This window comes from Seriola lalandi, unplaced genomic scaffold (genome assembly GCF_002814215.2).
Source record: "Seriola lalandi dorsalis isolate HSWRI2012SDOR001 ecotype SW California unplaced genomic scaffold, Sedor1 jcf7180002054924, whole genome shotgun sequence".
Lineage (NCBI taxonomy): Eukaryota > Metazoa > Chordata > Actinopteri > Carangiformes > Carangidae > Seriola > Seriola lalandi.
In genome coordinates, this window is record NW_019525476.1 from 206,292 (window position 1) to 219,795 (window position 13,504).

Genomic DNA, 13,504 nt, shown 5'->3' on the forward strand with positions numbered 1-13,504 from the left:
TTGGCCTGAATCAAGATTCTACTAGTTTAACCACCCGACTGGATCCTGTGCTCCACTGAATAGCTGATTCGTTAAGGTGGAGATCAAACCCATCCACGCGACCAACGAGAACGAGTTTGAGTTGCCCTTTAGGAGTGTTCTGCCAGTTGACAAGGTCGTATTTTGCTGGAATGTCAGCCCCTTGGAAGTAAAACATTTCACCCTGGGGTGTGGTGAAGTTCACGTTGTTCAAGTACTGCAGTACCTGAAAGCATCAATAGGTTGAAATAGTAAATATTTTTACTACACATAAAAGTTTCACCAGTATTGTTAATATAAAAATAAATTGATAGTACTAGTGCATTTTTTTAATTTGATGAATGCAACAGTTTTAAGATATCAACCCTTCGAAATTGGCAAACACAGGATGTGAAAGTCTATAGTACATGTTGTGCAAGTGCTGAAATTGAGATAATTGTGTTTACCTCTATGGGTTTGATATGTTTTGGATAGGAGCAGCTGTTGTTTCCAGGAGGGCTGTTACTATCGGGGCATGAGAGAAGGTTGTGAAGGGCGTGGGCTGCAGCATAAACAGCGAGGTAGACATTATACGTCACCCTTAGCTGGGAGGTGTCAGTAAAGAGATTCTGCACTCTCTCCAGGGACTCTGTGCCATTGCAGAGCGGCAGAGAAGTCTTTTGAAGCAACCTGCTTCCATAAGATGGTGAAGTGGTGTATGAAGAAAAAGGGGTGGCCCCAGGACTACAAGAAAACATTTTTTCCCAAAATTCTCTTAAGAATTTCTCATCAGGACGACGAAATGGGTTCAGGTTTCTGAGATAATTTTCAAATCCAGGTATAGCTGAACTTCTAATGGCCACACCAAGAACACCACTTGCCACTTTAGAAGTAGAAGGATTTTGGAGAAGATCCCCACTGGTGCTCCAAGCCTCACTGGCCAGAAACTGTCTGTCAGTCACCTAATGATAGTAACACGACACATTCAAAGGGTCATTTGAAAAAGTATTAGTTTTCCTCAAATAAGAGCAGTTATTATTTACAAATTCAATATAAAGTTTTACTTCAGCTTCTCACATTTATCTTTGTTAGTTGCAGAAACAGTTCCCTCACATCTGTATACCAGGTAAAGATCAGAATCACTCGAGCAGTCGATGCCTGAATTGTGAGTGCTGCTCTTCTGGCATCACTCATGATGTTTTCCCTTCGGAGAGTTTCTACAAATGCCAGACACACCCCTGCCCCCTGAGTCTCCTCCTGAAATATCTGACATTTACAGTTAAAAGATTAGAAAAGTAAGAAATATTTAAACATTGGATTTATGCAGATTTCTTAACATTTCTCATACATAAACAACATACATAAAAATAAATTGATACACCTTTATTGCCATTAGGCCATAATCATTGTTTGCCACAACTGCTCCAATCCAGGTCCAGTTGAAGTTTATGGCAAGGTGGGCAATTGCACGGGCTTGATAAATATCACTGGGCATGGTTCTGAAGAAATTGGGAAATTGGCGCCTGTCACTTAGACAAGGGCAGCTAGCTGTATAGCTCATCTAAAAGACAAAAAAAAACACAAACTATGAAGTGTCATGCACATAAAAATTGCTGTAAGAGATTTACACAGGGGCTCATGTTTTCTACTCTAAAAAGTTGTTTTCAGCTGTTTACATCAAACATGCTGCAGTTGACACAAAATACGTAACGTGTCTTCTGTGTTCTCACAGCAGAAAGGAACCTATACTTCCAGTAATAGAAAGTGAACAAAAAAAAAAAAACTACAAACGTTATGTGTTAATGTTAAATGTTAAACTATACATTATTTCACAAAGTTAAAACCCCAAAAAACATTGAAAATCATCGTTTCAATGTTGATCAATGTTTTTATATGTTATTTTCATTTAAAAATTTCCAGCATATATTCAGTATAAACACAAATAAATTTGGGGAGTTTAATGAAACTCACTAAAGGCACAGAGAGTGGCCCCAGGATTCTGGAGAGTATCTTGGCTGTTACAGATGAGTCACCGCCAATGACCAAAGGAACAGGCAGATCACCTGATGACATAATAAAATATAGTGAAATAAATTTCTTACATAAAGATCTTGCTTGGTTATGTTTCAAATACAACATTGCAGTGTGAACATCATTGTATATTTCTTATTAATAGAAAAGCTAGATTTAGTACCTCTTCTTTGTCCGACTTCAGCTCCATACCCAGCAGAATATTCTAGCTGGGCTGCTGAATTACAGCTGGTGCTGTCTCCTCCAACCAGTGACAGTGTTGCCTGCAAAGCCCAAAGGGGTATGGCGCAGCTATCATGAATGTGGTAGCCCAACTTCACACCTGGTAGCAGCGTTGTACTATGATTGATTTCTTCCAGTGCAAACACCATTGCATATACGTACTGCAATGGAAGATTTTCCAAACTGACACCACAGGTGAAAAGGAATGAGAGGAAATATCAGTCAAAATGTTGATGTGATTATAAAGCTGCTAATGAGTAATAATCTGTACATTCAATGGGTAATTGATAAGCGTCAGCAATACACAATTGGAACAAATTTTTTTAACAAGATGTATATGTGAACATGAAAGAACCACCAATACGTAACTTCATATGAAATTGATAAGATACAGATATTAATGCTTCTTGTGTTTGTCAAACATATGAATATGTATTACATAGTATTCAAAGTAAATAATGCAGTTGTTTTACCCAGTGCAAGATTTGTAGTCCGGCAGCTGAGTGAAGTCGTGGTCTATAGCTGGAGGCTTGTAATAAAGACTGAAGAGCCCACCAATAACTACATCTCCATCCTGGAACAGACCCTGGTCGATCGATGTACCAAACCGAGAACAAGTCACTGTCTGAACCACCTGCAACCCCACCCTGAGACCTAACTGTCGGCCCATAAACCCCAAAAGGAGAAGGGATGGGGTTGAGCAGGGCCACAGTGTAAATAACCAGGAGAACAAAGACATGGATGCAGCAGTTTTGGACTCTTAAAACATGTAAAATATACTCAGTTAGATAACCTTTCATTGGCACAACATACATAAATAAAAGGTGCAATAAATTCAATATTAGAATAACAGTTTTCCAATTAAATGAAATTTGATTAAATCACTCTTAATGTCATATGAGAAAAGTAAATTTTTCTACCTGTAAAATAATTCTAATAACAAAATGTGTATTACTACAGATACAACTTGCCCTGACAACTGACAAGATATACCCCCTCCAACGCTGCACAATATAGATGATCTGGATATTTATAACAGCTGTTTAGCCCATAGTGAAATAATAGTAAACAGGATGACGCTGCACAATCAGTTCTCTGAAAGGTGAGGGGCGAAACAATAATAATATGACTGAGTGACCACACCTCTCATACCAGGGCCCATCTTGGCACCTTAACCACATGTTTTTTTTCAGCAAGGGTTCATTATGAATACCCTACCATTTAGTGTTTTTCAAAGAAAATTAACATGTTGCTGCCATATTACTCATATTATGAAGGAAAGGAGAGAATGTACTACAGTGAATTACGAGATTATGGAACACTAAAGTAAACCCCCCCCACCCCACGATTGGTGTTGACTTCCGAGAGAGTAATTATTGATTGCCTGCACCAGTGAGCATTTTGGCTTTTGGAAAACAAAGAACTGTTGAATGGAGGAATTGGTATTCTCTGTTGGAAACAGTGAAGGAAGGAAGTGAAGGAGAGCATATGCCAGGAAAAAAAGGGCCTCAGCTGAATAAATTTATTTATAATTACCCTGCCCTTCTGTGTGAGTACCACAGTCTGGGGTGTGACTGGGCAAATTGGTTACAGTTCAAATTTATGGGCTGTGAAAACCACAGGGTGGAGTTCAATGACAAAACGTTTGGTGACGTTTAGAACGCGTGGAAACTGCCATGTTTTAGTGACAGATTTGACCAGCAGGACCAGCTGCTTCTGGGGTCATTTGACTTAAATACGGAAAAAGTTTCCATTTCACTTTCGTGAAGCATTGCTTTGTTGAATAGCCTGAAAAACCACCGCATGCGAGGGTATACAATATTTTTGGAACATTTGCGTTGTTTTTTCGAAAATTCATGTGTTTCCGTTACATATAAAAGTGCATACAGAATAAGTTAGTCTTTAAGGAGCAAACAATTGTTTTCTCTTAAAATGCTGATCATAGGGTCAAAAGGAATGCAGGCTTGTTTAGCCTGAGACAACCCTTGTTCAAAAGTACAAAGGTTAATCTCATCTCAGATGACTAATTTACATCAAACATAATTCATGGGGGTTATGTGAGGAGGTACTGATGAGCCGCAGGTGTGCAATTCCTCATCTCCATCATTGTTCATTTCACGAGCAATTACATCCCATTATACACTCATAGCAAGCTGGCACAGAGGGGGAGAAGGAGGCTGTGTGCATGTTTGTTGTTTTCATGATGAGGCCTCAGTTTGCAGGCCACAAAATAGCATGTATGCATTTCAATCTTTGGAACAAACTGAATTTTGTAGTTACTCAAAAAACTAAGGAGTTTATCATTTCTGGTAAAGTCCCACTGTGACTGATCCAGTATTTGCCATATAGACAACAAACATAAGTGAAAAAAGATTATTTAAATAAGAGGAGGGATAAAGGCTAATAAATAGCCTATAAATGCAAATGTTAGTCTGACTAAAATCATTAGCAATGAAATTGGATATGAAATGTGATTTGGAAAAATCATTAACATACTACTTCTATCCAACCGTCAGATGATGAATATGAAAGAGCAAGAAAGTAATTGCCAAGCTGGCATTACATTTCAGCCTTTGCTGACAAATTATCGTCAATGCACAAACTGCAATCCATCATTCCTTGACATCAGTGAATATGGAAGTGGAATCTTTTTCTTTGTGGTAAGGTCACATGATTGCATTGAGTGTGGTTTTATATGAAGCGTGAGGATTTAATGGCAAAAAATTAAAATGAAAATGATATGTAGCTTTTATTTTTAATAGTAAAGTAAGGCATAGAAACAGTGAGGCATGAAAACGTCAACAAATGTCATAGTATAGTAAGGCTTAAAATTGTCAAAAAATATCATAGTATACTAAGGCATAAAACATCCTAATATGGTAAGGCATTAAAAAAGTTATAGTATAGTAAGGCATAAAAACGTCACAATAAGATGAGGAATAAAATTGTCATAGCAGAATAAGGCATTATGTAGTAATGCAAAGAAAGACTTCCTACTCCACACAGAAAATATACAACTAGGAATCGAACCCATTATCTTCACAGTGGATGGAAACAGTTCTAACCACTGTACTGCTTCTTGATAAAACCTTGACAAAAAGTTACATTATAGTAAAGGATGAAAATATCGAAGTATAGTATGTCATAAAAATGTAATAGTATAGTAAGAAAATAACATCTAAATACATCATGGTACAGTAAGGCATAAAAACGTCAAAAGACGTCATAGTATAGTAGGGCATATAAATTGGAAAAAACATCATGTTATTTGAAGTACAAAAAGTGTCAAAATACATCATGGTATAGTAAGGCATAAAAATGTCATAATAGAATAATTATTTATAATATAATTATTTAGTAATGCAAAGAAAGACTTACTACGCCACATAGAAGAGTCCCAACTAGGAATCGAAACTATGACTTTACACTGGTAGGCAACAGTTCTAACCAGTGTGCTGCTGTGCCTACTTAACAAAAAGTCACATTATAGTCAAGCACAGAAACATCATAGTATATTATGGCATATACCTGTCATAAAATAGTAAGTATATATTCTCAAAAAAATCATACTATAGTACGGCATAAACATTAAAAAAACGTCACATTATAAAAAGGCATACAAATGTCAACAAACGTGATGGTATAGTAAAACAAAAGTACTTGTGTCATAGTCACAATCATCACACTGAGAGGCAAAATTTCCAACCCCTGTACTGCTGTGCCTCAATGTTAAAAAGGCAAATTGTTGTAATGCATGAAATGTCATACTATAGTGAGGCATAAATATGTCGTAGTTTAGTAAGAAGAAAAAACGTCTAAAAATGTCATAGTATAATAAGGAGAGAAATTGTCTAAAAATGTCATAGTAAACTATGGCATAACACGAAATAGAACAGTCAGGCAAAAAACTTTTAAAAAGGTCATAGTAAGCATCATAATAAAAACAGCAAAAAACGTCATAGTACAGTAAGGCATAAAAACAGACAAAAACGTCATAGTACAGTAATGCATTATATTTTCAAAATACGTCACAGTTTAGTAAGGCATAAAAGTGTCATATTATTTAAAATAAAAAAATATTGAAAAAAAAAAACAGCACAAAGGTCATTGTGTAGTAAGGCAAAAAAACTGTCAAAAAACACCATAGTATAGAAAGTCATAAAAATGTCAAAAATGTCATACTATAGTCAGACATTATATTGTCAAAAAACGTAACATTATAGTAAGGCATAAAAAGGTCATAGTATGGTAAGGCATAAAAATGTCTAAAAAGGTCATAGTATGGTAAGAATGAAAACACCTAAAAGCTTCATAGTATAGTTAGGCATAAAAATGGGGAAAACTTTTTTTAGTATAATAGGACAAAAATACTTCAAAAAACATCATAAGGCAGAAACAAAAGACATCATAGTATAGTAAGGCATAATATTGTAAAAAAACAGCAAGGCATTCAAGGGTTGTATTATTTAAAGTCAAAAAATATAAAAAAAATAGTCATAGAATAGTAAGTCATTAAATTGCCTAAAAATGTCATAGTATACTATGGCATAAAATTACCTAGTATAGTTAGGCATATAAAATTTGAAAAAACATCATGTCATTTTAAGTCAAAAAATATCAAAAACCGTCATAGTATAGTAAGGCATAAAGACGTCATAGTATAGTAAGGCGTAATATTGTCAAAAACCGTCATATTATAGTAAGGCAAAAAACTGTCAAAGAACGTCATAGAATAGAAAGTCATGAAAATGTCAAAAAACGTCTTAGTATAGTAAGGCTTTAAAGCGTTGTATTATTTAAAGTCAAAAAATGTCAAAAAAAAATCATAGTAAAGTAAGGCATAAAATTGCCTAAAAATGTTATAGTATACTATGGCATAAAACGTCATAGTATAGTTAGACATATACAGTAATATAAGTTTTTTTGACATTTTATACCATACTATACTATGACGTTTTTTTGACATTTTTATACCATACAATAATATGATGTTTTTTGGCCTTTTTCTGCCTTACAATACTGTATCATTTGATGCCTTGCCATACTATGACGTTTTTATGACCTTTTAATGCTTTAATATAATATGATGTTTTTTTGGCGTTTTATGCCATACTATACTATGATATTTTTTGGCATTTTTATGCCTGAAAATACTATTTCCTTTGATGCTTTACCATACTATGACGTTTTTATGACCTTTTATGCCATAATATACCATAAGGTTTTGTGGCATTTTTATGCCTTACAATACAATTTAATTTGATGCCTTGCCATACTATAACGTTTTTATGACATTTTATCCCATACTATACTATGATGTTTTTTGGTATTTTTATGCCATAATATACTATGATGTTTTTTTTTTGGTACTTTTATGCCATATTATACTATGTGGTTTTATTCTCTACCATACTATGACGTTTTTATGACCTTTCATGCCTTAACATACTATGACGTTTTTTGACATTTTATGTCATACTATACTATGACGTTTTGAGGACCTTTTATGTCTTAATATACTATAAAGTTTTTTTTGACAATTTTATGCCATACTATACTGTGACGTTTTTTTATGTTTTTATGACATACTATACTAAGGCGTTTTCTGGCATTATAATGCCTCCCTATCATGTTTCATTTGATGCTTTACCATACTATCACGTTTTTATGACCTTTTATGCCTTAATATAATATGAAGTTTTTTTTATGCCATTCTATACTATGGCGTTTTTTGATATTTTTAAGACATACTATACTATGACATTTTTTGGCGTTATTATGCCTTACAATACTATATCATTTGATGCTTTACCATACTATCACGTTTTTATGACCTTTTATGCCTTAATATAATATGACGTTTTGTTTACGTTTTATGCCATACTATGACGTTTTTTGATATTTTTACGACATACTATACTATGACGTTTTTTGGCATAATTATGACTCGTTATCCTATGTCGTTTTATTTTCTACCATACTATGATGTTTTCATTACCTTTTATGCCATAATATAATATAAGGTTTTTTGACATTTTATGCCATACTATACTATGACGTTTTTTGATATTTTTACGACATACTATACTATGACGTTTTTTGATATTTTCATGACATACTATACTATGATGTTTTTTGATATTTTTATGCCATACAATAATATGATGTTTTTTGGCCTTTTTATGCCTTACAATACTATTTCATTTGATGCCATGCCATACTATGACGTTTTTATGACATTTAAGGCCTTAATATAATATGATGTTTTTTTGACGTTTTATGGCATACTATACTATGACGTTTTTTGATATTTTCATGACATACTATACTATGACGTTTTTTGATATTTTCATGACATACTATACTATGACGTTTTTTGCCATAATTATGACTAGATATCCTATATCGTCCTATTTTCTACCATACTATGATGTTTTCATTACCTTTTATGCCATAATATAATATAAGGTTTTTTGACATTTTATGCCATACTATACTATGACGTTTTTTGATATTTTTACGACATACTATACTATGACGTTTTTTGGCATAATTATGACTCGTTATCCTATGTCGTTTTATTTTCTACAATACTATGACGTTTTTTATGACCTTTTATGCCATAATATAATATAAGGTTTTTTGACATTTTATGCCATACTATAATATGAAGGTTTTTTGACATTTTTATGCCCTCCTGTCCTATGTAATCTTATTCTCTACCATAATATGACGTTTTTATGACATTTAATGTCTTAATACAATATGACGTTTTTTGATATTTTCATGACATACTATACTATGATGTTTTTTGCCATTATTATGCCTAGATATGCTATATTGTCTTATTCTCTAACATACTGTGATGTTTTTATGACCTTATATAATATGATGTTTTTTTTTGGGGGGGGGGGCTTTTTTATGCCTTTATTTGATAGTACAGTAGAGAGACAGGAAATGGGGAGGCAGAAAGAGGGGGATTGACATGCAGTAAAGGGTCGTCCGATGCGGGACTCGAACCAGGGCCGACTGCAGCGAGGACTTCAGCCTCTACACATGGGGCGTCTACTTAGACCACTACGCCACACAATGCCCCAATGTGATGTTTTTTTTTAACTTTTATGCCATTCTATACTATGACCTTTTTTGACATCTTTATGCCATGCAATAATATGATGTTTTTTGGCCTTTTTATGCCTTACAATACTATTTCATTTGAGGCCTTGCCATACTATGACGTTTTTATGACATTTAATGCCTTAATATAATATGATGTTTTTTTGACGTTTTATGTCATACTATATGACTATGATGTTTTTTGATATTTTTATGACATACTATACTATGACGTTTTTTGACATTTTTATGCCCTCCTATCCTATGTAAACTTATTCTCTACCATACTATCACGTTTTTATGACATTTAATGCCTTAATATAATATGATGTTTTTTTGACGTTTTATGTACTATACTATGACGTTTTTTGATATTTTTATGCCATACAATAATATGATGTTTTTTGGCCTTTTTATGCCTTACAATACTATTTTATTTGATGCCTTGTAATCATGTAATCGTATTCTCTACCATACTATGACGTTTTTATGACATTTAATGCTTTATTATGCGTCCCTATCCTATATAATCTTATTCTCTACAATACTATGACGTTTTTATGAACTTTTATTCCTTAATATAATATGATGTTTTTTTGACATTTTATGGCATACTATACTATGACGTATTTCATTTGATGCCTTGCCATACTATGACGTTTTTATGACATTTAATGCCTTAATATAATATGATGTTTTTTTTTAGGTTTTATGGCATACTATACTATGACGTTTTTTGATATTTTTATGACATAATATACTATGACGTTTTTTGGCATTATTATGCCTCCCTATCCTATATAATCTTATTCTCTACTATACTATAACGTTTTTTGATATTTTTTTTGACATACTATACTATGATGTTTTTTTGCATTATTTTGCCATGATATCCTATATTGTCTTATTCTCTAACATACTATGATGTTTTTTGGCCTTTTTATGCCTTACAATACTATTTCATTTGATGCCTTGCCATACTATGACGTTTTTATGACATTTAATGCCTTAATATAATATGATGTTTTTTTGATGTTTTATGTCATAATATACTATGACGTTTTTTGGCATTATTATGCCCTCCTATACTATGTAATCTTATTCTCTACCATACTATGATGTTTTTATGACATTTAATGCCTTAATATAATATGATGATTTTTTGTGGTTTTATGGCATACTATACTATGACGTTTTTTGATATTTTCATGACATAATATACTATGACGTTTTTTGCCATTATTATGCCTAGATATGCTATATTGTCCTATTTTCTAACATACTGTGATGTTTTTATGACCTTATATAATATGATGGTTTTTTTTTGGGGGGGGGCTTTTTTATGCCTTTATTTGACAGTACAGTAGAGAGACAGGAAATGGGGAGGCAGAAAGAGGGGGATTGACATGCAGTAGAGGGTCATCCGATGCGGGACTCGAACCAGGGCCGACTGCAGCGAGGACTTCAGCCTCTACACATGGGGCGTCTGCTTAGACCACTAAGCCACACAATGCCCCAATGGGATGTTTTTTTTTAAGTTTTATGCCATTCTATACTATGACGTTTTTTGATATTTTTATGCCATACAATAATATGATGTTTTTTGGCCTTTTTATGCCTTACAATACTATTTCATTTGATGCCTTGTAATCATGTAATCATATTCTCTACCATACTATGACGTTTTTATGACATTTAATGCCTTAATACAATATGATGTTTTTTTGACGTTTTATGCCATAATATACTATGAGGTTTTTTGGCTTTATTATGCCTCCCTATCCTATATAATCTTATTCTCTACAATACTATGACGTTTTTATGAACTTTTATTCCTTAATACAATATGATGTTTTTTTGACGTTTTATGCCATACTATACTATGACGTTTTTTGATATTTTTATGACATACTATACTATGACGTTTTCTGGCATTATTATGCCTCCTTATCCTATGTCGTTTTATTTTCTACCATACTGTGATGTTTTTATGACCTTTTATGCCATAATATGATATATGTTTTTTTGACGTTTTATGCCATACTATACTATGACGTTTTTTGATATTTTTATGACATAATATACTATGAGGTTTTTTGGCATTATTATGCCTCCATATCCTATGTAATCTTATTTTCTACCATACTATGATGTTTTTATGACCTTTTATGCCATAATATAATATAAGGTTTTTATGACATTTAATGCCGTAATATAATATGATGATTTTTTGACGTTTTATGGCATACTATACTATGACGTTTTTTGATATTTTCATGACATAATATACTATGACGTTTTTTGGCATTATTATGACTCCCTATCCTATATAATCTTATTCTCTACTATACTATGACGTTTTTTGATATTTTTAAGCCATACAATAATATGATGTTTTTTGGCCTTTTTATGCCTTACAATACTATTTCATTTGATGCCTTGCCATACTATGACGTTTTTAAGACATTTAATGCCTTAATATAATATGATGTTTTTTTGACGTTTTATGGCATACTATACTATGACGTTTTTTGATATTTTCATGACATAATATACTATGACGTTTTTTGGCATTATTATGACTCCCTATCCTATATAATCTTATTCTCTACTATACTATAACGTTTATTGATATTTTTATGACATACTATACTATGATGTTTTTTTGCATTATTGTGCCTTGATATCCGATATTATCTTATTTTCTAACATACTGTGATGTTTTTATGACCTTATATAATATGATGTTTTTTTTTGGGGGGGGGGGCTTTTTTATGCCTTTATTTGATAGTACAGTAGAGAGACAGGAAATGGGGAGGCAGAAAGAGGGGGATTGACATGCAGTAAAGGGTCGTCCGATGCGGGACTCGAACCGGGGCCGACTGCAGCGAGGACTTCAGCTTCTACACATGGGGCGTCTGCTTAGACCACTACGCCACACAATGCACCAATAGGATGTTTTTTTTTAAGTTTTATGCCATACTATACTATGACGTTTTTTGATATTTTTATGCCATACAATAATATGATGTTTTTTGGCCTTTTTATGCCTTACAATACTATTTCATTTGATGCCTTGCCATACTATGACGTTTTTATGACATTTAATGCCGTAATATAATATGATGATTTTTTGACGTTTTATGTCATACTATACTATGACGTTTTTTGATATTTTCATGACATACTATACTATGATGTTTTTTGATATTTTTATGACATACTATACTATGATGTTTTTTTGCATTATTGTGCCTTGATATCCATTTATCCTACATAATATGATGTTTTTTGGCCTTTTTATGCCTTACAATACTATTTCATTTGATGCCTTGTAATCATGTAATCGTATTCTCTACCATACTATGACGTTTTTATGACATTTAATGCCTTAATACAATATGATGTTTTTTTGACGTTTTATGCCATAATATACTATGAGGTTTTTTGGCTTTGTTATGCCTCCCTATCCTATATAATCTTATTCTCTACAATACTATGACGTTTTTATGAACTTTTATTCCTTAATATAATATGATGTTTTTTTGACATTTTATGGCATACTATACTATGACGTTTTTTGACATTTTATGGCATACTATACTATGACGTTTTTTGATATTTTTATGCCATACAATAATATGATGTTTTTTGGCCTTTTTATGCCTTACAATACTATTTCATTTGATGCCTTGCCATACTATGACGTTTTTATGACATTTAATGCCGTAATATAATATGATGATTTTTTGACGTTTTATGGCATACTATACTATGACGTTTTTTGATATTTTTATGCCATACAATAATATGATGTTTTTTGGCCTTTTTATGCCTTACAATACTATTTCATTTGATGCCTTGCCATACTATGACGTTTTTATGACATTTAAGGCCTTAATATAATATGATGTTTTTTTGACGTTTTATGGCATACTATACTATGACGTTTTTTGATATTTTCATGACATAATATACTATGACGTTTTTTGCCATTATTATGCCTAGGTATGCTATATTGTCTTATTCTCTAACATACTGTGATGTTTTTATGACCTTATATAATATGATGTTTTTTTTGGGGGGGGGGCTTTTTTATGCCTTTATTTGATAGTACAGTAGAGAGACAGGAAATGGG

General features: G+C 32.7%; 1 protein-coding gene across 1 annotated transcript in view; it reads right to left on the reverse strand.

Moving 5' to 3' along the window:
- Nucleotides 1–10: 10 nt before the first annotated feature.
- Nucleotides 11–13,504, reverse strand: part of LOC111673680 (extracellular calcium-sensing receptor-like) — a 23,326-nt gene continuing 9,832 nt past the window's right edge. The window contains exons 11-12 of the mRNA XM_087169955.1: nt 465–687; nt 11–244 (exon numbers count right to left, since the gene is read on the reverse strand). Of these exons, the coding sequence (XP_087026081.1) occupies nt 11–244; nt 465–687 (457 nt within the window). The remainder of the gene's footprint in view (nt 245–464; nt 688–13,504) is intronic.